The sequence below is a fragment of the Phoca vitulina genome, unplaced genomic scaffold, assembly GCF_004348235.1.
Source record: "Phoca vitulina isolate PV1807 unplaced genomic scaffold, GSC_HSeal_1.0 scaffold23, whole genome shotgun sequence".
Taxonomy (NCBI): domain Eukaryota; kingdom Metazoa; phylum Chordata; class Mammalia; order Carnivora; family Phocidae; genus Phoca; species Phoca vitulina.
Window position 1 is genome coordinate 22,190,506 of NW_022589726.1, and position 27,477 is coordinate 22,217,982.

General features: G+C 37.1%; 1 protein-coding gene and 1 pseudogene across 1 annotated transcript; both read left to right on the forward strand.

Moving 5' to 3' along the window:
• Positions 1 to 6,400: 6,400 nt before the first annotated feature.
• Positions 6,401 to 7,336, forward strand: LOC116642627 (olfactory receptor 8S1-like). The gene has a single exon (XM_032421107.1). The coding sequence runs from the start codon at positions 6,401 to 6,403 to the stop codon at positions 7,334 to 7,336; it is 936 nt and encodes a 311-aa protein (XP_032276998.1).
• Positions 7,337 to 26,259: 18,923 nt separating this feature from the next.
• On the forward strand, positions 26,260 to 27,170 carry LOC116642628 (annotated as a pseudogene).
• The last annotated feature ends 307 nt before the right edge of the window (positions 27,171 to 27,477 follow it).

Here is a 27,477-nt window from a genome sequence, read left to right on the forward strand (position 1 = left end):
AAAGTCAAAACTGACTATATATAGCATATAGTACATTTGAATCAATAGACTTCTAATTCCCTCACAACAGAAATTGTTGAGTTATTGTCAGCATAAACTTATCCATTTCTGACAATGTACATGATTTTGGATGTCAACATAAAGCAATAAACAAAAGAAAATCAATAAGATACTTGCAAAAAAATCACAACACTGTAAAACTCACCCAGATCTATATTTGTGGAGCAACTGCACAATCATTTGTTTATAAGTTTCTAGTTCAACATTTTCTTTTATTCTGCAAATCTATACCTAAAAATTAAGTTATTTAAAATATTTAAAAATCATCAAGAAAGCCAAACAGTTCAGTAATTCAAGATGTGTTTTCCATTTCTGTTTGACTCTAGTTGCTTTTTTTGCACCATTTTGACTGTGAAAATATGGCTTTAATGCTGTTAACTAAAGATCTCAAGGCATAACCATGTTGGTAGAGAGGGCTAACATAGCAAGCACATTGGGCACTCATCACACCTGAATGATTGGGCCAGCTACTTGGTTGACATGTGCAGGGCAAATAACTTGTTGGATTTCTACCCTAACCAGCTGATTTTGCATTGCATTAACGGAATATTAGATTTTCTGTTGCTTCAATTATAGGGATTTGAAGTATGATTCCTCATTTGCTTTTCTTTTCTTTTTTTTTAAAAGATTTTATTTATTTATTTGACAGAGAGAGAAAGTGAGAGAGGGAACACAGGCAGGGGGAGTGGGAAAAGGAGAAGCAGGCTTCCCGCCGAGCAGGGACCCCGATGTGGGGCTCAATCCCAGGACCCCGAGATCATGACCTGAGCCGAAGGCAGTCGCTTAACCGACTGAGCCACCCAGGCACCCCCTCATTTGCTTTTTGATTTTGGTCACTTTACCTAGCATATATTTTACATATGTTGGTCAAGTTCTATATATTCTTACTTCTTATGGAGGTAAGAATTCACAGTTTTCACTTAACAAAAGCAAAAGGAAAAGCACATGAATAGTTGTCTTAGTTATGTATTTGAATACATAATTTGTTTATTTGGCGTGTGTATGGTGGGTATAGAGGGAGTGTGTTTATTTATTTATTTATTTATTTATAATTTTATTATGTTATGTTAGTCACCATACATCATTAGTTTTTGATGTGGTGATCCATGATTCATAGAGGGAGTGTGTTTTAACCAAGAATAACATTTTACTATCAGATTTATACTGCAAACACAATGGCCTTGTAACTAAGGGAAATACACTGTAACTGTTTTCTATAAATTTTTGTATTTTAAGAAATATCATTTAACTTTAATTTGATCTTCCACAGTGGAAAATTCTAAGTAAAACACAGTTATTCAATTTGTGTGTGGGGGGAGTTTTTCAAGAATTTTAAAAAGATTTTTTGTTTTGAAAAATTGTAAACATATAGGAAAGTTGAAAGAGTAATATGATAGTATAACTTTCACCTAGATCCACAAATTGTTAGCATTTTGCTACATATACTTTATTAATTTATCTATATGTAGTATTGTATTATGTATGTATGTATGTATCTAATTTGATCTGCTGAATCATTTGAAAGTTATGACACTGCAACACCTCACTTGTGAATACTTAAGCATTCATCTCCTATGAACAAGGATATTCTCTTACATAATCACAATTCCATTGACAGGCCTGAGATAAATAACAGTAATTCGATAAATATCTAATACTGAGTTTGTGTTTTAACAGATGGGATTTGAAGCCTTTTGAAATGTAGGTAGTGCTTCCTTGCCCTCTAAGATAGTATTTCAGCTCTAAAGAATTGTTACAGTGTCATTCTTTTGGTGCCTCACCATGTTGTCCATGCTTCTAGGACAAATATGACTGCTATAGGGTACCAGAGATGTGAGGTAGTAAGCTTTGTCATTTGGTGCTCTTCCTGGCAAGCTGGAACTGGAAACTCCAGAAGGTGATATTAGTTACTGTGCAATGTATACAGCTAGTCCTCACTCATGTGGAGAAGTACTGTTTAAAAGCTTGTCAATCAATTGCTTAATAGGAATCATTGTGATTTGTATATAAATCCTTGGGAAATTTTACTGCAGTATAATTTATGTAATAATACTATTAATTTCCAGGTTTGTTTAGTAAAGCTTTGTGAAATGAAACCAGACCAAAGACCTCCCTTAACCCATCCCAGAGCATATGAGGTATCTCATCAGTCAAGGAGCGAGACATAAAGCAAAACCAGGACACATATAGAAAAAAGGTGATGGTTATCTTTGGCACTTCTTATTTCATATTTCCCCCAATGCCAAGTGCCCCTTATAAAGTAAGGGACTTCAACTGATACAGACTATTTAGAAGCTTGTATCTTGGTTACATTGACTGGCTTGTCTTGTCTTTCTTTTCTTTTCTTTGCTTTGCTTTTCTTTTCTTTTCTTTTCTTTCTTTCTTTTCTTTCTTTCTTTCTTTCTTTCTTTCTTTCTTTCTTTCTTTCTTTCTTTCTTTCTTTTTCTTTCTCTCTCTCTCTCTTTCTTTCTTTCTTTCTTTCTTTCTTTCTTTTTTCTTTCTTTCAAGCAGTCTCTTGCTCATTTATTCATTCATTTGTTCATGTTTTTCACTATCACATTCTGAGTAACCCTTATGGGCTATTTATTATGCTTGGTACCCTTTGTCTGACTCTGAAATTAACACTTCTCAGGGAACTTTTAGTTTGGGCAAGAGCCAACTAATTTCCTCCACATAATGGTGTTAATATCTAGAAACAAACCTATTCTATTATATTTCCAGAGCTGTTTAAATTTTGAAATAGAGACTAAAGAAATAAATCAGTAATGGTCATGTTTCAGGAATGAACCACAATAAAAAATTGAAGTTTTAATATAAATTTTAAAGCACCTGATTGAGATGACATTGACAAAAAGCTGAACATATTTAATGTATAAATTTGCTGAGTGTGGAGATAAGTATACATCGGTGAGACCACCACTACAATCTATGCCATAAATATATCTATCACCTTCAAAAGTTTCCTCCCACCCTCTTTATTTATTATTTTAACTTTTTGTGTGTGAAAATAACAGTTAAGATATATCCTGTTAGCCACTTTTTAAGTATATAATACAGTATTACTAATTATGGTCATGATGGTATATGGTAGATCTCAGGACTTACTCATCTTGTGTAACTGATTTTGAACCCTTTGACTAATACCTCCCTATTTCTCCTCCTCTCAGCCCCTGGTAATCATATTCTACTCTCTGCTTCTATGAGTTTGACTATTTTAGATTCCTCATGTAGTTGTTATCATGTAGTATTTTTCCTTCTGCATCTGGCTTATTTCACTTAGCATATAATCCTCCAAGTTCATCCATGTTGTTGCAAATGGCAGGATTTCCTTTTTTAAGGCTGAGTAATACTCTATTACACGTATATATGACATTTTCTTTATCCATTAATCTGTGATGGACTCTTAGGTTGTTACCATGTCTTGGCTACTGTGAATAATGTGGCAATGAATATTGGAGTGCACATATTTCTTCAAGAGGAAACTTTAACAAGGAAAGTCCTTCACTGTCAGCCAGGCCAGAGATTCTGGGTAGGCTGGTTGATGGGGACCATGAGCAGGCTGGCTGATGGGGTATGTGGGTTGGCATTGTGCCCTTTGCTGGGGTTCACAGGCAGGCAGATGGTGCTGGGATATGTGGGCAGGTAAATCTGGGGCTGGCATCTGTGGATATGCTTTCTCTCTCTTTTCCCCATGGGAGAACTTGCGGGTCAAGGATCTTTATGCAGTTCTCTATGCTGAGTTGTGAGAAGGTTGACATGGGTAAAGGTATTTCTTACCCTTTCAAATGTGTCTTTTCTTATTTCTGTGTTCCACCAGAGTGCTGTAATCTGTCACCTGGATTCCAGATCGTTCATAAAGGTATTTTCATCCATGGATGGTTGTTAAATTGGTGTTTCTTTGGGGGGATAAGGGCTGGGACCTCTTATTCCACCATCTTACTAACATCACTCAATTTTATTTATTTTTATTTTTTTATTTTTTTTTAAGATTTTATTTATTTATCTGAGAGAGACAATGGGAGACAGAGAGCATGAGAGGGTGAGGTTCAGAGGGAGAAGCAGACTCCCCGCTGAGCAGGGAGCCCGATGTGGGACTCGATCCCGGGACTCCAGGATCATGACCTGAGCCGAAGGCAGTTGCTTAACCAACTGAGCCACCCAGGCGCCCCTTAATTTTATTTTTTAAAAGATTGTTCTGCGAACCTCTAAATTATGTTAAAGAAGAAACTTACTGGGAAATCAAACCCCTAGCATTGACTTTTATCACAATGGTTGTTTCTTTGCAAGGTATTGCCTTGATCCAAGGTTCGGATTCTCTCTGCAATTCATGGAATCTCTGGATCTAGTTAGTTGGACTATGTTTGTTGGTAGCCAAGAGAAAGGGAATTTTATTTTGTATGTACTGGCTCTGAAGTCATACAGCACAAACCTCACTCCTGGCTACTGTGAATCCTTACTTGGGTTCTCTTGCTTTGCTCTTGGGGTGATGGGGTGATCTCAGGATGAGCATTGAGAGCCCCCATGCATAATATTGCTATATCTAAAGAGTGAAAGAGTAAGAATTTAAGAGATTATCTCCATAGTCTGACCCCAAGTAATTATAAATAAATACCTATATATTGCCCACAATTTATTATTTTTCATTGCTAGTGTTGAATCCATCATAAATGTTAACTTCCAATTTATGATTTTCTACTTCTTTAAAACAGTATTCTTTTTTCTTTCTTTTTTTTAAATTAACATATAGTGTATTATTTGTTTCAGGGGTATAGGTTGTGATTCATCAGTCTTACACAGTTCACAGTACTCACCATGGCACATACCCTACCCAATGTCCATCACCCAGCCACACCATCCCTTCCACCCCCCTCCACTCCAGCAACCCTCAGTTTGTTTCCTGAGATTAAGGGTCTCTTATGAAAAAAAAAAAAAAAGAGTCTCTTATGGTTTGTTTCCCTCTCTGGTTTCATCTTGTTTCATTTTTCCCTCCCTTACCCTATGATCCTCTGTCTTGTTAAAACAGTATTCTTAATGTTGACTTCACAAGCTGAAGAGTTTTATTACTTACTGGATCTGAAAGTATTGTTGCCACAAAACATTGTACTACCAACTAAGAATTCAGATATTTAGGTTTTGTTCCTTACATGGACTGGGATGCTTAGCTGTTCAGTCAGTGAATCAACAACAGGATAGTTCCCTCAGTCTTCACTGATGGAGTAAATGAAGTAGTGTTGAATTAGAATAGCAAGGGCCAGGGAGCAGCTCCAGTTTGAGGCAAGAATATTGAGCAATTATATTGAGACTCAGGTGAAGTCTAAAATATCAGGCCAGTACGAGGATATATGCACAAGTTTCAAAGTATGAGGAGAGAGTTTAGATAACCATGTGGGGGCCTTAAAACCTGCAATAATGGCCTTGACAGGAGTGGTAACTACATATATTCCTGGATATGTGACTTTTAGGGTTAACATGATGATCTAATCAAAGCATTGTCCTATTAAGTGGGAACAGCTTCTCATGACCGATTGTAGTCATAGCATTGCCCACCTAAAATATCACTGGGCATCATGATCTAGGCTACCAGTTTTTAAAACTTTATTATTATTTTGTGAATGTATTTTAAAATTAAATTACAATATGATGCCATTAAATAAAATGAAGGAAATTTAAAATTATAAAAATCCAGAACAATCTAATTCTGCATCTAGTTTCTAATTCCTTGATGTCTTATTGTCCTCCTATCCTGTAATAGTTTCTTACACTTCACCTTGACCCCTATGCCCATGATTGTGCACGTACTTTTATCATTATCAATACCTTTATAATTTATTGTGTACATGTGGGCATGCTTGCACACAGCCACATGCACAACCAATAATCTCATTTACACTTTATTGAAAACAAATGGAAGCAGTCAAATGGAAACTCACTTCTTGTACTCTTGACCGTCTCTCCTAGACACAGAATACACAAAGTATCCCTGCTCCTACCTAAGTCCTTTGAATCTAGACTTAATCCTACCTCAATTTCTCAGGTAATTCACTCCTGAGGTTTTCTTCTCTACCTTCTTCTCATATCAGGAAACTTCTTTTCAAATGTATCACTCTAAACTACATTATGGCTCCAAAAAAGATTATAATAAAAAATAGGATCTTGGCTTATTTAAAATACCAATGGCAAGATGATGACCAAGAAATTAACTTTTAAATACCTGAATGTGGATTGTGGGACAGTAATGAAAAGATATTCATGTTGAATAAGATCTAGGTAATAGGGTACTGAGATGCACTGAAAGAGTTTTGGTGGATCTTCTTGTTTTCCAGAGAGAACACTTCTCTATATGGCAATGAAAAACTACAGTGCTATCAGTGAGTTCATTCTCCTTGGACTATCCATTGACCCCAATATTCAGGACATACTCTTTGTGTTATTCCTTCTGATTTATCTCTTCACTCTGATGGGAAATTTCTTGATGCTGCTGGTGATTAGGGCTGATTCCCACCTCCACATGCCCATGTACTTCTTTTTGAGACAGCTCTCCTTCCTGGACCTCTGCCACTCGTCTGTCACAGTCCCCAAGATGCTGGAGAATCTACTTTCTGAAAGCAAAACCATCTTTGTAGAGAGCTGCCTGGCTCAGGCCTTCTTTATGTTTGCCACGGGGGGTACTGAGGCCTGTCTGCTGGCTGTGATGGCCTATGACCGCTATGTAGCCATCACCTTCCCTCTGCTCTATGGCCAAGTGATGGGCAACCAGCTCTGTGTTGGGATGGTGTGGGGTTCCTGGGGCCTGGCCTTTGCTGATGCTCTCATCAATATCCTCTTGGCTGTCAATTTAGACTATTGTGAGGACCAGACTATTCCCCACTTCAGCTGTGAGCTGTCTGCTCTCTTCTTTCTGTCTTGCTCAGATACCTCCACCAACTTCACACTCCTGCTCTGCTCCTCTGTCCTACATTTCTTTGGAACCTTCCTTATGATTGTTTTCTCCTATGCCCGAATTGTCTCCACCATCCTGAGTATCAGCTCCACCTCAGGCAGAGGCAAGGCCTTCTCCACCTGCTCCTCCCACCTCACTATTGTGACCTTGTTCTACGGCTCAGGTTTCCTCAGCTATCTCTTGCCAACTTCAGGCTCCCCTCTGGAGATGATGTTCTCCTTACAGTACAGTGTGGTCACTCCCATGCTAAACCCCCTCATTTATAGCCTGCAGAACAAGGAGGTGAAGGCAGCTATGGGAAGAATGTTCAGAAAATACTTGCATTCTTTCATGTAGTAGACACAAAATCATGATTAAAGGGAAACGGAACTATTATGCTACATGATCAAATAATAGTGGATTTTAAGTAGAGTTTCTTGGTTGTCCATGACGCTAGATGCTACAGAGAACGTAGTGGCATTTATTTCCTTGAAAATGCTCATGAAGAGGACAGAAAACTAATATCTCAGGCTGATTAGGGTTAATTCTTATTTAGAAAAGGAGAAACGAATCAGATAGCCTTCCTTTTTTAGGGGATCATTTTATAAAAATATTATTTTTCATATCTATGTGGATATCTATTGCTATTGGTTGCTCATTACTCCCTCACACTTCTTCAAATAATTACACCCAAATCATTAGGAAAACTAGTTCTCTCAAATTCATGTCTGTAATACGGGGTGATCCAATAACCTAGGATAGGCTCACTTTTCTATCCCTTTCTCCTAACAGTGCACTGAGGCAAGGATTAAAACCAAGACCCAAGTGAGGTTATTCAGAATCTTACTCTAGGAAATTCAAGTACTTAGGAGGAATAAACAACAAGAAAAGACAGCACTTGGAACAGAGTCAATCTGACTGTAGTGCATAAAGAGACCATGAAATCCGGCTCTCCTAGCAGTTGTCCTTCCTGAGGTCATATTTTTAACAAATATAGTAACAATACTAATTTGTTACATTTCTTAACTCATGTCAAGAAGTGTGCTAAGTTCCGTGATGGGCAGGCTGCCCCCCAAAGAGGTCCTCCTAAATCCCTGGAAACTATGAATATGTTATATGGCATAAGGGATTGGGCAGATGTATAAAATTGTAGACCTTAAAATAGGGAGAGTATCCTGGATTATCCAGGTGGGCTCAGTCTAATCACATGAATCCTTAAAAGCAGGGAAACTTCTCCAGCTAGTCAGGAACAAAAGCCAAAGGGAAGGTCAGAGATAATATAAGCATAAGAAGAACTCAACTGACCATTGTTGGCTTTAATCATGGATAAGGGCCATTAGCCAGAGACTGTGTGGCCTCTAGAAACTAAGAACAATTCCCAGCCAAGAGCCAGGAAAGAAACAGGAACCTCAGTTTGTGGAATTCAGAGAACTGACTTCTGCCAACAACCTGAATGATGTCTCCTCCAGATCCTTCAGGTAAAGCCTGCTGGCTTGATTTGGGCCTTGTGTGATCCAGAAAAGTAGAATCAGTTGAGCCTATCCAGATTCTGACGTAAAGATCTCTGAGATAATATATTTCTGCCATTTTAAATCACTAAGTTTGTGGTAATTTGTTATAGCTGCAATAGAAAACTAATACAGTACCTTACCTTTATTATCCTACTTAATCATCTCAACAGGCATGAGATACATTTATTGTTTTCCTTTCCTTACTGGTGAGGAAGTGAGAATGTTTGCCTGTCCAGTGATTCATAGCAAGGAAATGGTGGAGCTGGAATTTAACCTATGCAGTTAGAACAGAGTACATGTTCTCAGTCACTGAACTACCCTCTCCATTAAGTCTACAAGGCTCACAGATCCTTTTTATAATTATTTATTATCAGATTCAGTTGCTTACAACTAAAGAATGGTAACTGATACAGGTATCAAAGGTGAAATTAAGTCAACTGAACTTTAGTGAAATGCAAAGTGTTTAGAATTAGTTATTGGTTAAGATTTGAGAAAAGAAAGTAATTCGTATGCTACCCTTCCTCTTCTGTTTTGTGAATCATCCTTTTTTCCCCCAAAATTCCTTTTCTGCCTTTAATCAGGTCATCCACAGTCAGTTTCTGTTGTTTTCAAAGAAAGCAAATTAATTTTGAAATTGGAACTGGAGATTGATTTGTAGACAACAACTCTCAGGGAAGTGAGGATATGTAGAATTAGTTATTGTGCTAAGATGTGTACAGTGAAGTGACTTGTCCTTCCATTTTTTTCTGCTCATGATATGTAATTGCCACCCTTAAGACCCATGATTGCCCGAGACTGTGGATATTGTGCTAAGCCTCTGAATAAGGAGAAAGTGCTAAAATTAAGCAAGTCCAAGAGAAAGAGGAATGCCAAGACCATAGGTCTTCTGTTGTCAAGATAATTATTTCATTTCTTGATTTTTGACCTTAAGGTACAGAATGAACTTCAGGGCCTTTCTTTCCCTATGCTGAAACGATATCTTTCATTTTATAGATATAGAGCAGAGGCTATACAAAATAACTCAGAGATTGATTCCATGAATTTGCTATCACAACAGGTTGCTTATGGGAGAATTAGATGTTTATCAGGGGATTGTATCATCTGAATAATTGGAATAATGACATTGTGGAGAATTTGGAGGACCTGGAAAACAATGAACCTCCAATCTCTCTAAAGCTACAATGTCTACCTTGCTTAGCATGCTGTCTCCCTAATGGAAGAAAGTTAGTAACTCCTCCTATCTTATATTCTTCCATGATGCTCTATTGAGGCCTAGAATTCAAACTAACATGGCCTGAAACCTAAAATCAGAATCAGAGAAGGAAAGAATTACACATAGAAGAAATGATAGTAATGGATGAATTTTTATCTCCAATAATCTAGGGAATATTTCTAGGAATGAATTTTATTTTCTCTTAACTAAGGAGTGTATATTTAATTGCTGTGTAGTGTTGTTTTTTAAAATAATTTTTACATATATATATTAATTTATCCAGACATTTTATATAAATACCTAAATGGGACCATATCATACAGTCTATTTCCTGGTGATTTGGGGGCCGGGGAGCGGGGGCTTGCCACCCTTTCAACACCTTCTCCTACTTATTTTCCACTCAAGGTAACCCATGTTAACTACAAAGTATTTATCTTTCTTAACTTTCTTTGGCTTTTATATTCATACTCAAATTTCTGCATGCATATTCTGTCATATATATATATATAAGCTTTTCCATCTCTGTTTAAAAACTATATATAATACACATTTTTCTTTTCTCATTCATTAATAATTTATAAAACTTACTACACGTCAAATGGCATAGCTCTAATTCATTTTTGTGTGTGTCAGCATTAAATCCCATCTTGTGACTGTGTCATAGTTTCTCAAGCCATTCCCCTACATACGGATTCACTTTGCTTCCATTTAAAAAAATTTTTATGAGTATAGTTGACATACAATATTACATTAGGTTCAGGTGTAGAACATAGTGATTCAGCTTCTTTATACCTTATGTTAGGCCCGCCACAAGTGTAGCTACCATCTGTCATAATGCAACACTATTACAGTATCATTGACATATTCCTTATGCTGTGCCTTTTATTCCTGGATTTATTCCTTCCATAACTGGAAGCCTGTATCTCCCACTCCCCTCCACCCATTTTGCCCATCCCCTGACCCATCTCCCCTCCAGCAGCCATCAATTCTTTGTGTTTACAGGTCTGATTCTGCTTTTTGTTTATTTGTTTATTTATTTGTTATGTTTTTAGACCATGTATAAGTGAAATCATATGGTATTTGTCTTTCTCAGTCTGACATATTTTGCTTAGCCAAAATATGGAAGCAACTTTGCTTCCCATTTTTAACCACTACAAAAAATGCTACAATAAACATTTTTCAGTACATAACATGAAATTTAATGTTTTTATTTATCTAGAATTGATTCCCAGAAATAGAACTGTAAAGTGTATATGTATTTCTAATTTTAATTGATGTTGCCAAATTGTTTACCAGGTATACTTTACATCTCCACCAGCAGAGTGCCCTTTAACCCCTACTGAGCCTGCAATGTGTTATAGTTTATGATATAATGATATTTTTATTTCAGTTTGTGTTCTTCTGACTACTAGGCAATATTAACATCTTTTCACATATTAGTTCACCATTTGCATTTGATCTTTTGTGACGATCATATCCATAGCCCATTTTACTTTTGGCTTGTTTGCTGTTTTTATTAATGTTTTAGAGCACTTTATATTTCAGGTATGTTAACCATTTGTATTCAATGCAGCAAGTGTTTTTTCAGCTCTATTATTTGCTCTTAACTTTTTTTATGGTATCTTTTGCCAAGCCAAAGTTTTTGTTTTTATATATTCATACATAATTTATTTTCTTTAAACATCAAGTCTCTTTACCCATCTATGTAAAGGTCTGCCTCAGCTTTGATTTTAAAAAATTTCCTAGATGTCCTTCTTATTAGCCTTTAATTTTTAACTTTTTACATTTAAGTCTGTAATCATTTGGAATTCATGTTTGTACTTGGTGTGAAATAGATGTCTAACTTCATTAACATATGATGGATAACAACTTGTGACAGCAACATTAATAAATGACTCATTCTTTTCTAACTGAACTAAAATAGCAAATGAGTCACATTAAATCTGAGATATATTTATGGATTTTTAATTTTAACAATGTCCTACTTATCTCTTTTTATTAAAATATTATGTGGATATTTGGCAAGATAAGGCTCCTTCAATATATTCCCCCCTACCACTATCATTCCTCCTCAGTTCTATTATATGAGCTTCAGTATCCTTTTTTCAACTTCAAAGAAATACAATTTTGGCATTACAACTGAAATGGCATCGAATTTAGAAACTAGTTTGGGGACTAACATAACATAATTAAAAAAAAAGAATCTAGTTTGGGGATAATAGACTTTTAATGATATTTAGTCATCCCAATAAGAATACTGTCACAATAAGAATATATCTTTGAATTTGCTCAGACATTGTTTATATCCCTAAATAAAATTTCACAGATTATCATTATGTAGGTCCTGTGCCATTCTTCTAAAATCTACCCATAAGTATAAAAAAATTCTGTCACTATTATAAATGGGTTGTTTTCCCATTTTTGTTTATAGGTTCATACTAATAGTACAGAGAAAGATGGCAAGTGTTAAATAATTACTGTTGTACCCAGTATAGAAGATTCTATGGATTGCATTTGTTTGAATACCTTCCTATCCTATTCTAGAATGCAGAAACTAGAAGGGTGACAACTATATTTGCAAACTCCATTGGATCTAGCTTTAAGAAGCTTTCTTAGGTTTCAGACATATTCATATGAAATAATAATTTGGACCTTAATCCTAGGAGAACGAACAATGGCAAGATGTGAGTTATCCTTTTTTCTGACCTAGATCATGGTAGAGATAGCATGGCTTTGCAGACAGCAGCTGTGGTGAAGACGCCCTGATTTAGTAGCTTCTACAGTAGTAGAGACAGCTTTTGACTAGGTTGAAAGTAGCATGGCTCTTTAGTCAACTGCAGCAGTAGAACTTTCCTAATTCCTTGGCTTTCTGTACCAGTGGCCCCAGCTTTTCCTATTGTGACAAGGGAGTGGTTCTAGGATCTGTGTAGATTATTAACTAGAAGATCATCCTAGTGCCTGCTCCTCCAGCCCTTCTTAAAAATTTTCATAAGCAGGGGCACCTGGGTGGCTCAGTCGGTTAAGCGTCTGCCTTCAGCTCAGGTCATGATCTCGGGGTCCTGGGATCAAGCGGGGAGTCTGCTTCTCCTTTGCCTCCTCTGACCCTCCCCCTCTCATGCTCACTCTCTTTCTTTCTCAAATAAATGAATAAAAAATATTTTAAAAAATTTTCATAAGCAACTGAGACCTGTATCAAATTCCTTTCTGTGGTTTCAGGTGAACCCAGATGGATGCAATGAGCCACTGTACCAAAATCTCTTATTAACTCTTTTTTCTTTTACTATAATAATCTCTTAAGTTTCCTAGACATGCAATTATACAACCAAGAAAAAAAAAGATATTTTATAGTGTTTATTTCTCATATCCATATAGTAATTTCATTCTTTTTTTAATTTGTGAAATTTTTTTTTGAAAACTAAAATATTTAATAATGGTATCAATGAGCATCCCTGGCTTATTCTTAAATTTAACTGAATTTTTTTTAGTATTTCACTTTTGAGATAATATTTCCTATAATATTTTATTTTAGCAGTTTCTTTCTATTGCTATTTATTAGCAATGGGTACAGAATTTTACAAATTACTTTTCAGCATCTACTACTATTGCCACAGTTTTACTTCTTTGATTCTTTGATATTGTCAAAGCAAGAATTGCACTAGATAAAATAAAGAAACAAAGAAGACTGTGTTCAAGACTATTGCAGTAGAAAGGCCAGAACTGAGTCTGAATTCAACTCCATTGAAACAAAAGATGGTAGGGTTTTAAGAACTATGGTGAGGGGGGAGATCCTAGGTTATCTGTGTTTGCTAATTGGCTTTACCCATAGGAAAAGTAAACTTTCTTGTATCTTCATGACAGGCGGTAGTTTTACAACTTAGACCAATGTGCCCTTGAAATTTGGCTCCTACCCTCCCACAGAATCTGGGAGATCCAAGGTGCTTATCTTTCTTGCTGATTGCATTTCAAAAAGATATTTCCCAGTTCTTTCAGAAGGACATTCCTGAGTTGTAAAATTGGCAACAGGCCTTTTAAAAGATTACATCTCAAAGAGGTAGAGAAATGATTTATGATAACAAGTTTTCTAAAGTAAATGCTCTAAGGAAAGAGAAGTCAGGGGTCTAGCATCAGGGAAAAAAAAAAAAAAGCCCATCTCAAGACTAGTCAACCTGAGGGACACAGTAGGCCATCTTGTTGTAATGTTTTTGGTAGTAAACTTCCTGATATGAAGCCATCCTTATATTTTGGCATTAATCCTTGTTTGGTCATACTGAATTTTAGTTTGATACATTGCTATGTTCAATTCACTAATAGTTTACTCAGAATTTTTGCATCAGTAATAATAATTTTTTTTTTTTAAAGATTTTATTTATTTGACAGAGAGAGACACAGTGAGAGAGGGAACACAGCAGGAGGAGAGGGAGAGGGAGAAGCAGGCTTCCCGCCGAGCAGGGAGCCCGATGTGGGGCTCGATCCCAGGACCCTGGGACCATGACCTGAGCTGAAGGCAGACGCTTAACGACTGAGCCACCCAGGCGCCCCAGTAATAATAATTGTATTCTATACTTTTCTGGTTATCTTTTCTCATTTTATATTAACAGACTGCAGAGATTGCTCATTGTCACCAAATATCTATTATTACAGTTCTTTATCCAAGCACATGTATATGCAGAATAATTCTTTAACCAGTCTTTCTTGCAGCCATGTGTGACCACATGATTAAACTCAGACCAGTGAGGTATAATGTGAAAGTTTTAAGGAGTCATTCTTGAAAGAGTACTGTCTCTTGCGTTTTTCCACTTCTTTCTTATCCCTTTCTTCTTATTGCTTGTTTGACTGCATTTATAATGCAGGAGCTGGGATACTCATGTTGTCTACCACATGACTTTGGGAATGGAAGCCACTCAAATATAAGTTGCTGGGATGCTGAAGACTTTGGGAAATAAAGCCATAATAGCAACCCTGAATACCTACAGACTTTTACATGACAAAAATAAAATTCTGTGTTTCTTAAGCTATTATCATTTTGGTCTCAGATACTTATAAATAAATGCTATCCTAAAGAATATAGAATGTGATTCCAGGAAGTGGAGAAACAAAACCTATAACATGCGGGGTTTGGTGCAAGCAGTCAAGCAACAGGCAGTAGGGATTTAGAAACTGAATACTAGGGGCACCTAGGTAGCTCAGTTGGTTACGTGTCCAACCCTTGATCTCAGCTCAGGTCTTGATCTCAGGGTTGTGAGTTCAAGCCCTGTGTTGGGCTCCATGCTGGGTGTGGAGCCTACTTAAAAAAAAAACAAAACCCTGAATACTAGAAAATCCAACACCCTAGTTAAGTTATAATAAATTATTTGATCAAAGTTTCATACATGGTACCCTGAAAGGCAACACATGTGCTTACTGACAACATAATATTAGAGGAAATGATAGTAAAAATACAGGATATTGGTGGATGTTGACTGCCTTCTTTTTATTTTAGCAAAGTCGTATGAGAGATAAATTATGGCTAGAATTCCTGCCCACAAGCAGAAATGGAAAGAAATACAGTCTGCCGAGTTAATTTTTGCCTACAGTTAACAATATATATTAACTGAGAGTTCTGTAACTTAGTTCTGTAACTCTAAGTTACAGCAATGTTGATTGCTTCTGTATCTGAAACTGATACACTTATAAGCACTGGCTTTGATGAAAGGCCATAATAGGAGATAAGACTAAATTCCTTTTACACCAAAAGGCAAAAACATACTGGCAAAGCAAGGTTTTGAGTGTTAGTTTCTCACTGAAATCCATTGATTCAGATAGCCTCAAAGTGTCCCAATTAAATAGGGGTGAGGGGAGTGCAGAGCATGCTCAGCATGGAGTCTGTTTGAGATTCTCTTCCTCTCCCTCTGCCTGCTCATGTTCTCTCTCTCTCAAATAAATAAATCTTAAAAAAAAAAAAGATAATAGGGTCTTCAGACTTAAAAATGAAGGCTATTCAAGATTTAAGGCTATGATTACCTACACAGAGAACTGACTAGAAGCCTGCCCTGCAAAAACCAGTGTTTGATCAATCCCTAAAGAAAATTCTACATGTTGAAGCCCAATAAAAAGCAGGCAGTGAAAGCTATGAAGATGTTAAGAAGGACATATTCTCCATTGCTCATCTCAGATGTGGCCATGCAGGGTAATGGACAAGGAATACTCCTGAGAGCAGAGCTAAATGCTAGAAAAAATGATGGATTCAGGAGATCATCCTACCCAAAAGGAGAACCAGGGCTGTCATGTATGCTACAACAACCTTACTCTACTGCCAAGGCAGGATATCCTGAGCATATCTGAAAATTGTGACTGCCATTGAGTTGTTGAAGAAATTCATACAGTATTCCTGTGGAATATCTACACTCTGGACTTAGCCAATTGTCTTCCTAGTTGTGTTATTTACCTTGTCCATTGATCCCAAATTTTGACTTGAGCCCTTTCTGAAAATCTTTGTAAGTGGGGTTGTGATCTTCATGTTGCATTACGTCAAGAGAAGAATGATGTATGGTTGTCCCACTTTTTTTATGACAAGATTGATCAGCGGGTCCAGGTGATTACACTTGTATCCCTTCACTGTAGAGTTCTCCAAACTTCTTTTACTTAAAGATATTTACGAACCACTGATGACAATTGGCTGAAGTACTTATTTTATTAGAAGTTTCAAACTGGTAATTCTCTTATTTTCTTTTCCTTAGGCATTTATTAGCTGGAATTCATCTGAATAAAATTAAGTTCTCATATGAATTAGTGTTTATTTGATTACCCTGAAATATAATTCATATTAGAAGTCATGACAACTACTTTATTTTTTCCCTTTAATTAGTACACCTCTATTGATGTCCAACTGAGATTTTTCTTTCTGTCCTTTATCAATTGATTGGTTGAATAATTATGCATTGTCATTAAATCATGTCTTTTATATATTCAATGTATTAATTATTTTTTACTAAAATATTCCATTCTTGGCCTGTGGGCTTATTGCTGTGTCCTTTTGATGAGCACAATAGGTTTTGATGCTTTCCTTACTTTCCGGCGCAAAAAAATCCCAGATTTTTTTTAAGCCCTAAACTTGTAATCAGCCATTTTCCTAAGGAATTCTGGTTCCTTTAATGGTATTTAGAAGCCAAACTCAGGATACCATAGGTGATCATTACTACTTTATCAATACTCCCAGGCTTTTTCAATAGACAGAGCCATTGAAAGCAGAAAAAAAGGTAACAAGTTCATAAATATTTCAAATTCAAATTTAAGATTGCAAATTCTTACTTCTTTGATTCTATATTTTCTTTGCTCTTGTGCTGAATAAATATTTCTAAACTTATTTGCATAATAATTTGCTTTATCTTTCAAATATACCTATAATAATTTCAAAAAACAATATCAATATTATTACTAACAATAAGACTACTGAATGAAGTGTCTCACGGAAGCAGCCCACTCAAAATCCTATAATCTAAGATCAGTTGAAATAATTCTTTTCTATGGTGATTATATTACTTCTTTGATATATAGCTAGGCTCATTTGTTTTAGTTTTGTTTTTTAGAATTTTGAATTTATTTTTTAATCTTTTTAAAATCTAGATTAAAGATTAAAGAATTTAATCTTTTTTATTTGGTCAAATAGATTATTCAGAAGTCAATACTATATAACAAATTACATTAAAAACAACATCACTTTCTTCCCTGTTTTACCCATCCTGTTTGTTTTCTCCATCCTCCTATATATAATTATTCTTATTTTTATTTTATAATTAAAATATTTTTTTGAAAACTAAATTATATATATGTGTGTGTGTGTACACATACATATCTATATATATAAAATTTGTTTTATACACACACAGACACAGACATATATAGCCAACACCATACTGATTCCTATGGATACTTCCCTAGTTACCAGGTACAATTAGATCAAATATCTTTAACAACTTCTCCCCTCTGGCTCCCTGATCTTTGAGGTAACATAAGAATAGGAGAGATCACAGGAAAGCTACTGAAACTTATGTTCTGCTTATATACTTTACCATGACCATCTATTTGTTCTATGATAAGATACAAATTAGTATTAGAGTTATTTTAAAATGTTAAAAAATTACCTCACTTGATTAATGTTAATATTGATTAATGTTAAACCCAGTTGAATAAGTAAAATAATCTCACACACACATGAAAGGATAATCTGGAGGTTAGTTGTGATTCCCTTTTCTGACCCCAAGCGAATTCTCTGAGGGTCCATATGACCTGTGTGTTCCTGAAGGAAAAGATTCTAAATTCTCTTTTCCAACCCTACCTCTCTTCAGTTCCCAGCAGACTAGCAGGAAAGCACATGTAGGAATTGAAGTTGATTGCTTCAGTTTACAAGTTGCAAAGGTCACACGTGAGAAAATCCCTAATGTCTTCTTAAAAGTTCAAGCTTCTTAACCACTTAGTCTAGACTGTAGCTTCAAGCTGTAACTCCTAGGAATATAGATTATTGAGCCAGTCCCCTGGGTTCCTTAGTTCAGCCTAAACCAACTGGTCTTTTGATTGGTGGGGCATCATAGTCCTTTGTTCAGATAATGCTATCAGCAAAATATTTAGAGTTACAAGGAAAACATGTGAAAATGTCAATTCCCAGAGTTGGGAAGTTGTGGTACATCTTCTTTTAATGAGTATCACCTGATCCCTGATCCTTTCACCTATTGACTCAAAACTCCAGGGTACTTTCTCCACTAAGAGAATTCAAGAGCATGAAAATGTTCCTCTGAATCCTCTGATGATTTTGTCTCCTCCTAACCTACTCCTTGAGGTGCTTCCTTTTCCCCTTCACTCCCTTCCTCTCTTCTTTCTTTCTAAGAGGCTTAGCTTCCCCTTGAATCCTGTCATGTTCTCACTGTTCTCAAGTCTAGACACTATCTCCAGGTCTAGAGACAGCTCTTCTGCAATATGGCCTCATATTATCTCTTCCCTACCACACGCTAGTCTACTCCTCTGAAATACCCTTCTTCTTCCTCTTCCTGGGATACATTAACAATTAAAATAGATCAGAAATCCTGCTTCCAGCTCTTTATGTATAAGCTAATTCAATCAAATGTAGGACATTAGGAGCATATTTCCCGCTCTTCATGGCTTAAACTGTCTCCTCATCAATGACTTCTGAGCTTCAGAGAATTACTTTATTTGCAGTTACAATAATCTTTAGGTGGCCCATCCCTGAGACATGTAGGGCAGGATTGAGGCACAATCTGGGCAAAAATGATGAACTAAGTGATGCTTATCTCCAATACACACTTAATTCTGGTTTTAGTTTTTTTTTTTTTTTTTTTTTTTCATTCGAAGTGCCTCTTCATAAACCCAGGGCTTTAGGCTCCTTTGTAGCCAACCTTGTCTTTCAAAATCAATAAAATATGGGACCACTTTCTCCTTCTGCTTCCTATTCATTCATACATTTATTAATGTTCTCTGCTAATACTTTCTGATCAACATTGTGAAATAAAGTCATTTCATATTTCATTCTGCACTGACCAGTCTTTAGCTATTTTTCCTTTGGATGGGATCCAATTAACTCTCTCCCTCTAATGATGTTACTATCTGTCAACAAAACTACTGTGTCTTGTTTTCCAAAGTTGATATTTTATGTTTAGAAACAGCAGAAGAGGGCGCCTGGGTGGCTCAGTTGGTTAAGCGACTGCCTTCGGCTCAGGTCATGATCCTGGAGTCCCTGGATCGAGTCCCGCATCGGGCTCCCTGCTCGACAGGGAGTCTGCTTCTCCCTCTGACCCTCCCCCCTCTCATGTGCTTGCTCTCTCTCATTCTCTCTCTCTCAAATAAATAAATAAAAAATCTTTAAAAAAAAAAAATAGAAACAGCAGAAGAAAGAAATCACTAATGGTAACATTTTGGTCATCAACCACAGTAAAAAGGTTTGTTTTTATTATTTTACTTATTTACTTATTTTGAGGAAATCCCTCTGACACTTTACAAATACCCTTAAAAGAAATCTGATGCTCCACTTCTGTGCAGGTCAAGCCCCTGATGGCAACTTTTCTTCCTGTCATTGTATTTTATGTGTGCAAATACACTATGCAAGCTTATCCCATCTTCACTTGTTTCAAGGTTAAACTTTATCCCATAATTCATAAAATCTTTTGCAGTTAATAAGTCGGGAGTATTTGGAGGTTGAAGATAGGAAAGGGGTTTTTCTTTTTATTGCCCTAAAATCATGTCACAGAAGCATGCTAGTCCCTTTCCTTCTACACCCTGGGTATCATGGGCCTTTTGCCTGACATAAAGGATTTCCTGCTTCAATTCTCTACCTACTGCTTTGTCCATATCCTTTGGAGATGATGCGGTGATCTGGACAGCAAGAGCCCAAATGGACACTGTGATCAGATCTAAATTAATGAGTGAAATATGAAAAATTTAGCCATTATTTTCATAACCCAATCCTCAAATAACTGAAAATAAATATGCATATATTGGAAAAATAATATACATAATTCATCATTTCTTATGCCAACATATATTTCACTACAAATTTTCAATAGAATTCTTCCCAAATCTGCCCTAATACAGGATTCTCAATACTACCTGAAAAAGCTGAATTATTTTCCCTGGATATGAATAATTTGTCAGTGGATCTCAAAGTATAGCTGCCACCACTTGGTGTTACTGGTTATTCAGATAGGTAATTGAACTTAGTCATCCAGTGCTTGGTTAACATCAAGGGAAGAGAGACCAGTCTTTGATCAACTGAATATGGTTAGTTGTCTTGAGTTAGAAGGAAAGTCCAGGGGGGGATGGACTTGGACAGAATTAAACAGTAGTGGGGGGAGGAGCAAGATGGCGGAGGAGTAGGAGACCTAAATTTCATCTGGTCCCAGGAATTCAGCTAGATAGGGATCAAACCATTCTGAACACCTACAAACTCAACAGGAGATTGAAGAAAAGAATAGCAGCAACTCTCTGAACAGAAAAGCGACCACTTTCTGGAAGGTCTTTTCTGATTTGTTTAGTGTATATTTTTCTGGGGTCGTTGTTACCCTGTTAGCATTTTGTTCTCTCATTCATCTATTCTCCTCTGGACAAAATGACAAGATGGAAAAAATCACTGCAAAAAAAAGAACAAGAGGCAATACCGACTGCCATGGACCTAATCAATATGGACATTAGTAAGATGTCGGAACTAGGTTCAGAATGACGATTTTAAAGATACTAGCTGGGCTTGATAAAAACATGAAAGATATTAGAGAAACCCTTTCTGGAGAAGTAAAAGAACTAAAATCTAACCAAGTTGAAATAAAAAAGGTTATTAATGAGGTGCAATCAAAAATGGAGGCTCTACAAGATGTCCATTGACAGATAAATGGATAAAGAAGATGTGGTATATATATACAATGGAATATTATGCAGCCATCAAAAGGAATGAAATCTTGCCATTTGCAACAACGTGGATGGAACTGGAGAGTGTTATGCTGAGTGAAATAAGTCAATCAGAGAAAGGCATGTATCATATGACCTCACTGATATGAGGAATTCTTAATCTCAGGAAACAAACTGAGGGTTGCTGGAGTGGTGGGAGGGATGGGGTGGCTGAGTGATAGACATTGGGGAGGGTATGTGCTATGGTGAGCACTGTGAATTGTGTAAGACTGATGAATCACAGATCTGTACCTCTGAAACAATACATTATATGTTAAAAAAAAAAAGAAGATAACAGGAGGGGAAGAATGAAGGGGGGGAATCAGAGGGGGAGATGAACCATGAGAGACGGTGGACTCTGAAAAACAAATTGAGGGTTCTAGAGGGGAGGGGAGTGGGAGGATGGGTTAACCTGGTGATGGGTATTAAAGAGGGCACATTCTGCTTGGAGCACTGGGTGTTATGCATAAACAATGAATCACGGAACACTACATCAAAAACTAATGATGTAATGTATGGTGATTAACGTAACAATAACAAAATAAAAAAATAAAAAAAAACTAATGATGTAATGTACGGTGATTAACATAACATAAAAAAAAAAAAAGAATTAAACAGTAGTTTATCCTGAGTCTGAGGTTACAAGTCATGTGTGTCAGAACAAAGCAGGCGAACATGGGCAAGTTTTAGAGTCTGAAAATGTGGGTTGGGTTAGCACATGGACTTCCAAGCTGGTTGTGACATTGACAGGAGCAGAGTCTGGATTAAACTGGGCATGGGATATGTGAGCAGGATATTATCCTGTTCCAGGAGAACAGCTTCTCTGATCAAATGCAAGTAGGCGTTTCCTCCAACAGCACACTAGGGTTATAACTTGACTGATTATCTTGGGCTGAAATTTTTTCATTAAATTTTCTTTAAATTCTATATATTAAGGAGGGCACATGTGATGAGCACTGGGTATTATATGCAACTAATGAATCATTGAACACTACATCAAAAACTAATGATGTATTATATATTGGCTAATTGAATGTAATAAAAAAAATAAAACTAATCTGTATTAAAGGAAATGAGAGTAAAATACTTATACTAGTGTGAATCAAATTAAAATTATGTTGGTTGGAACCAAAGAATCCAAACTGGTATTCAAATTAGCACTAAAAAGTAAATTATGTTCTTCACTTGACCCCCAGTAAAATGTATGGGCTTTTAAAATTAGTATATAAGGAGGTGCAAAAGACAGGAAATCTATTTATATATTCAGTGTATTCAATGGCAAGTGTACTTACCACCCTGATCACCTCAAATTATGCACCCATTGATAATGATGTTATAATGATTAAGAAGCTGCTGCTCTCATACTGGATGGTGGGGATAAGAATATTAATACTCAAGGATAGTTTCAAGCAAGAAAATTCAAATCTGGAAATTCTTACCTTACTTATGGCTTAGAGATGATCTAAAGCCAAACTTAGAAGTTCATTCTCTAGCTTGCTGAATTACAACCCTATTAGAATTAACTATCATATTGGACTGCATGTGTGAAATTAGGGAATTGGTCAAGAGTTCAATAGTGATACCTAGTAGAATTTGAGATTTTAGAGTACCAAACTTTCAAGCCACTGAAAAGTACCCCCACAGCTGCACCTGACTGGCCATCAGCAAATGAAATCTTGCCATTTGCAATGATGTGGATGGAACTAGAGGGTATTATGCTAAGCAAAGTAAGACAGTCAGAGAAAGAGATTTACCATATAATCTCACTGATAGGTGGAATTTAAGAAACAAAATAGAGGATCATAGGGGAAGAGAGGAAAAAAATAAAACAAGACAAAATCAGAGAGGGAGACCAACCAGAAAGACTCTTAATCATAGGAAACAAACTGAGGGTTGCTAGAGGGGAGGGAGTGGGGAGTTGGGGTAACTGGGTGATGGACATTAAGGAGGGCATGTGACATAATGAGCACTGGGTATTATATAAGACTGATGAATTACACTTTTACCTCTAAAACCAATAATACATTACATGTTAATTAATTGAATTTAAATTTTAAAAATGTCTTTTGGGTTTTCCACATAAAGTATCATGTCATCTGCGAAAAGAGAGAGTTTTGACTTCTTTGCCAATTTAAATACATTTTATTTCTTTTTGTTGTCTGATTGCTGTTGCTAGGACTTCTAGTACTATGGTGAACAAAAGTGGTGAGAGTGGGCATCCTTGTCGTGTTCCTGATCTTAAGGGAAAGGCTCTCAGCTTTTCCCCATTGAGGATGATATTCGCTGTGGGTTTTTCATAGATGGATTTTATGAACTTGAGGAATGTTCCCTCTATCCCTATACTCTGAAGAGTTTTAATCAGGAAAGGATGCTGTATTTTGTCAAATGCTTTTTCTGCATCAATTGAGAGGACCATATGATTCTTCTCTCTCCTCTTATTAATGTGTTCTATCACATTGATTGATTTGCGAATGTTGAACCACTCTTGCATCCCGGGGATAAATCCCACTTGGTCGTGGTGGATGATCCTTTTAATGTATGTGTAGTTAGGATTTTGTTGAGGATTTTGGAATCCATATCCAAATTACTAGAACTCATACGCAATTCAGTAATGTGGCAGGATACAAAATCAATGCACAGAAATCAGTTGCTTTCTTATACACTAACAATGCAACTGTAGAAGGAGAAATTAGAGAAATGATTCCATTTAAAATAGCACCAAAAACCATAAGATACCTCAGAATCAACCTAACCAAAGAGGTAAAGGATCTATACTCTAGGAACTACAGAACACTCATGAAAGAAATTGAAGAAGACACAAAAAGATGGAAAAATAGTCCATGCTCATGGATCAGAAGAATAAACATTGTTAAAATGTCTGTGCTACCCAGAGCAATCTATACCTTCAATGCCATCCCGATCAAAATTCCAATGACATTTTTCAAAGTGCTGGAACAAACAACCCTAGAATTTGTATGGAATCAGAAAAGACCCCGAATCATTCGCCAAGGAGATGTTGAAAAAGAAAAACAGAGCTGGGGGCATCATGTTGCCCGATTTCAAGCTATATTACAAAGCTGTGATCACCAAGACAGCATGGTACTGGCACAAAAACAGACATATAGACCAATGGAACAGAATAGAGAATCCAGATACGGACCCTCAACTCTATGGTCAAATAATCTTTGACAAAGCAGGAAAAAACATGCAATGGAAAAAAGACAGTCTCTTCAATAAATGGTGCTGGGAAAATTGGACAGCCACATGCAGAAGAATGAAACTCAACCATTCTCTAACACCATTCACAGAGATAAACTCAAAGTGGATGAATGACCTCAATGTGAGACAGGAATCCATCCAAATCCTAGAGGAGAACATAGGCAGTAACCTCTTTGACATCAGCCACAGCAACTTCTTTCAAGATACATCTCCAAAAGCTAGTGAAACAAAAGCAAAAATGAACTTTTGGGACTTCATCAAGATAAAAAGCTTCTGCACAGCAAAGGAAACAGTCAACAAAACAAAGAGGCAACCCACAGAATGGGAGAAGATATTTGCAAATGACACTACAGATAAAGGGCTGGTATGCAAGATGTATAAAGAACTTCTCAAACTCAACACCCAAAAAACAAATAATCAAATCAAAAAGTGGGCAGAAGATATGAACAGACACTTCTCTGAAGAAAACATACAAATGGCTAACAGACACATGAAAAAATGTTCATCATCATTAGCCATCAGGGAAATCCAAATCAAAACCACAATGAGATACCACCTTACACCAGTTAGAATGGCACAAATGGACAGGGAAAGAAACAACAAATGTTGGAGAGGTTGTGGAGAAAGGGGAACCCTCTTACACTGTTGGTGGGAATGCAAGTTGGTACAGCCACTTTGGAAAACAGTGTGAAGGTGCCTCAAAAATTTAAAAATAGAGCTACCCTATGACCCAGCAATTGCACTCCTGGGTATTTATCCCAAAGACACAGATGTAGTGAAAAGAAGGGCCATATGCACCCCAATGTTCATAGCAGCAATGTCCGCAATAGCCAAACTGTGGAAAGAGCCGAGATGCCCTTCAACAGATGAATGGATAAAGAAGATGTGGTCCATATATACAATGGAATATTCCTCAGCCATCAGAAAGGCTGAATACCCAACTTTTACATCAACATGGATGGGACTGGAGGAGATTATGCTAAGTGAAATAAGTCAAGCAGAGAAAGTCAATTATCATATGGTTTCACTTATTTGTGGAACGTAAGGAATAGCATGGAGGACATTAGGAGAAGGAAGGGAAAAATGGGGGCGGGGAATTGGAGGGAGAGATGAACCATGAGAGACTATGGACTCTGAGAAACAAACAGGGTTTTGGAGGGGAGGGGGAAGGGGGTGATTGGTTAGCCCGGTGATGGGTATTAAGGAAGGCACGTACTGCATGGAGCACTGGGTGTTATACGAAAACAATGGATCGTGGATCACCACATCAAAAACTAATGATGTATTGTATGGTGACTAACATAACATAATAAAATTAAAAAATAAATAAATAAAAATTAAAAAAAAAATAGAAATTTATTGTCTCACAGTTCTAGAGACTGTTAGTCTGAAATCAAGGTGTCAGTAGGGCCGCTTCCTCCTGAAACTTGTATGGAAGAATCTTTCCTTGCCTTGTTTATGGTGGTGGCTGTCAATCATTGGCATTCCTTGGCTTGCAGCTGCATCACTCCAATCTCTGCCTGTTTTGTCACATGGCTGTCTCTGTGTGTCTGTTTTCACATGGAGCTCTCCTCTTTCTTATAAGGACACCAGTCCTATTGGATTAAGAGCCCATTCCAGTATGAGCTAATCTTAATTTACCACATCTGCAATTATCTTAGTTCCAAGTAAGATCACATTGTGAGGTACTGGGGATTAGGACTTCCAACATATTTTTGGAGAGGAAGGGATACAGTTCAACCCATAGCAGTCACAACTGAAAATACTCAACTTGTTTACTTTTCTATTTTTAAGCTGAAAGGAGTATTTCCTGAAAAGTTTTAGGGTGTGGGAATGATATTCTGATTACTAGAAACTACTCAGATTCTGTAAAACAGTTGATTTCTTTCTAGGGATGGAATTTATAAACAACCATGAACAACTTCACTTTCTTCACTGAGTTCATCCTCCTTGGGCTGTCTGCTGACTGCCACATCCAGACTCTGCTCTTTGTGCTGTTCCTGGGGATTTACCTCCTGACCCTGATGGGGAATCTGGTGATGATCCTGGTGATCAGAGGGGATTCTCACCTCCACATCTCCATGTATTCTTTCCTTGGACATCTGTCCTTCCTAGATATCTGCTTCTCTTCAGTTACTATGCCCCAAATGCTACAGAACTTCCTATCTCAGAGGAAAGCATCTTGGTGTGGGGCTGCATCACCCAGAGTTTCTTTTTTCTTCTCTCTGGGTGTGCTGAAGCCAGTCTTCTCTCTGCCACGGCCTATGACAGCTATGCTGTTGTCTGCCACCCCCTGCTCTACACCATGGTCATGAACAGGCCTCTCTGCATGGTAATGGTTAGTGCAGCATGGGTGATGGGGTTTCTCTACTCCCTAGTAAATAATCTTTTCATCCACACATTACATTTCTGTGGGTCCAACATTATCTCCCACTTCTGCTGTGAGCTTCCCTCACTCTCCCCTCTGTCATGTACTGATCCCACTGCCAACAAATTCCTTCTGTCAGGGTCCAGTGCATTTCTGGGACTGCTGACACTTACCCTGATCCTCTTCTCTTACTCCAGAATCATTTCTGCCATTCTGAACATCCGCTCCTCTGAGGGCCAAGCCAAAGCCTTCTCTACCTGCTCCTCCCACCTCACTGTGGTGCTCTTGTTCTATGGGACAGCTCTATTCAGGTACATCAGCCCTGCCTCAGGCTCAGTGTTGGAGCGGGTGATCTCCATTCAGTACAGTGTGATCACATCCTTGCTGAACCCCCTCATCTACAGCCTCCAGAACCAGGAGGTGAAGGCAGCTCTGCAGAGGATGCTGAGGCAGTAAATGTGCTCCTCAGATGAGGGATTCTCTGTGTGGTGTTCAGTCAGAGAATGGGAGGAGAGATCTTCAGAAGTACCTTGAGAGGATAAGACATTTGAGGTCAGTGGTTCTCAAACTCATCCACAAACCAGCAGAATCAGCATTATCTGTGAGCTTGCAAGAAAGGCAGATTCTCAGGCCCAACCATTAATCTACTGAATCAACATTAGAGCTCAACAATCTATGTTTTAATTAGTTAGCCATGTGAGTGTGAGAAGTATGAGAAAAAAATGTTCTAGGACAACTAATGTTTGAGAAAACAGCCTTTGGT

What these genes read in the sequence shown, in the direction of transcription:
- LOC116642627 (XM_032421107.1), top strand. Translation starts at nt 6,401, where the DNA reads ATGGCAATGAAAAACTACAGTGCTATCAGTGAGTTCATTCTCCTTGGA.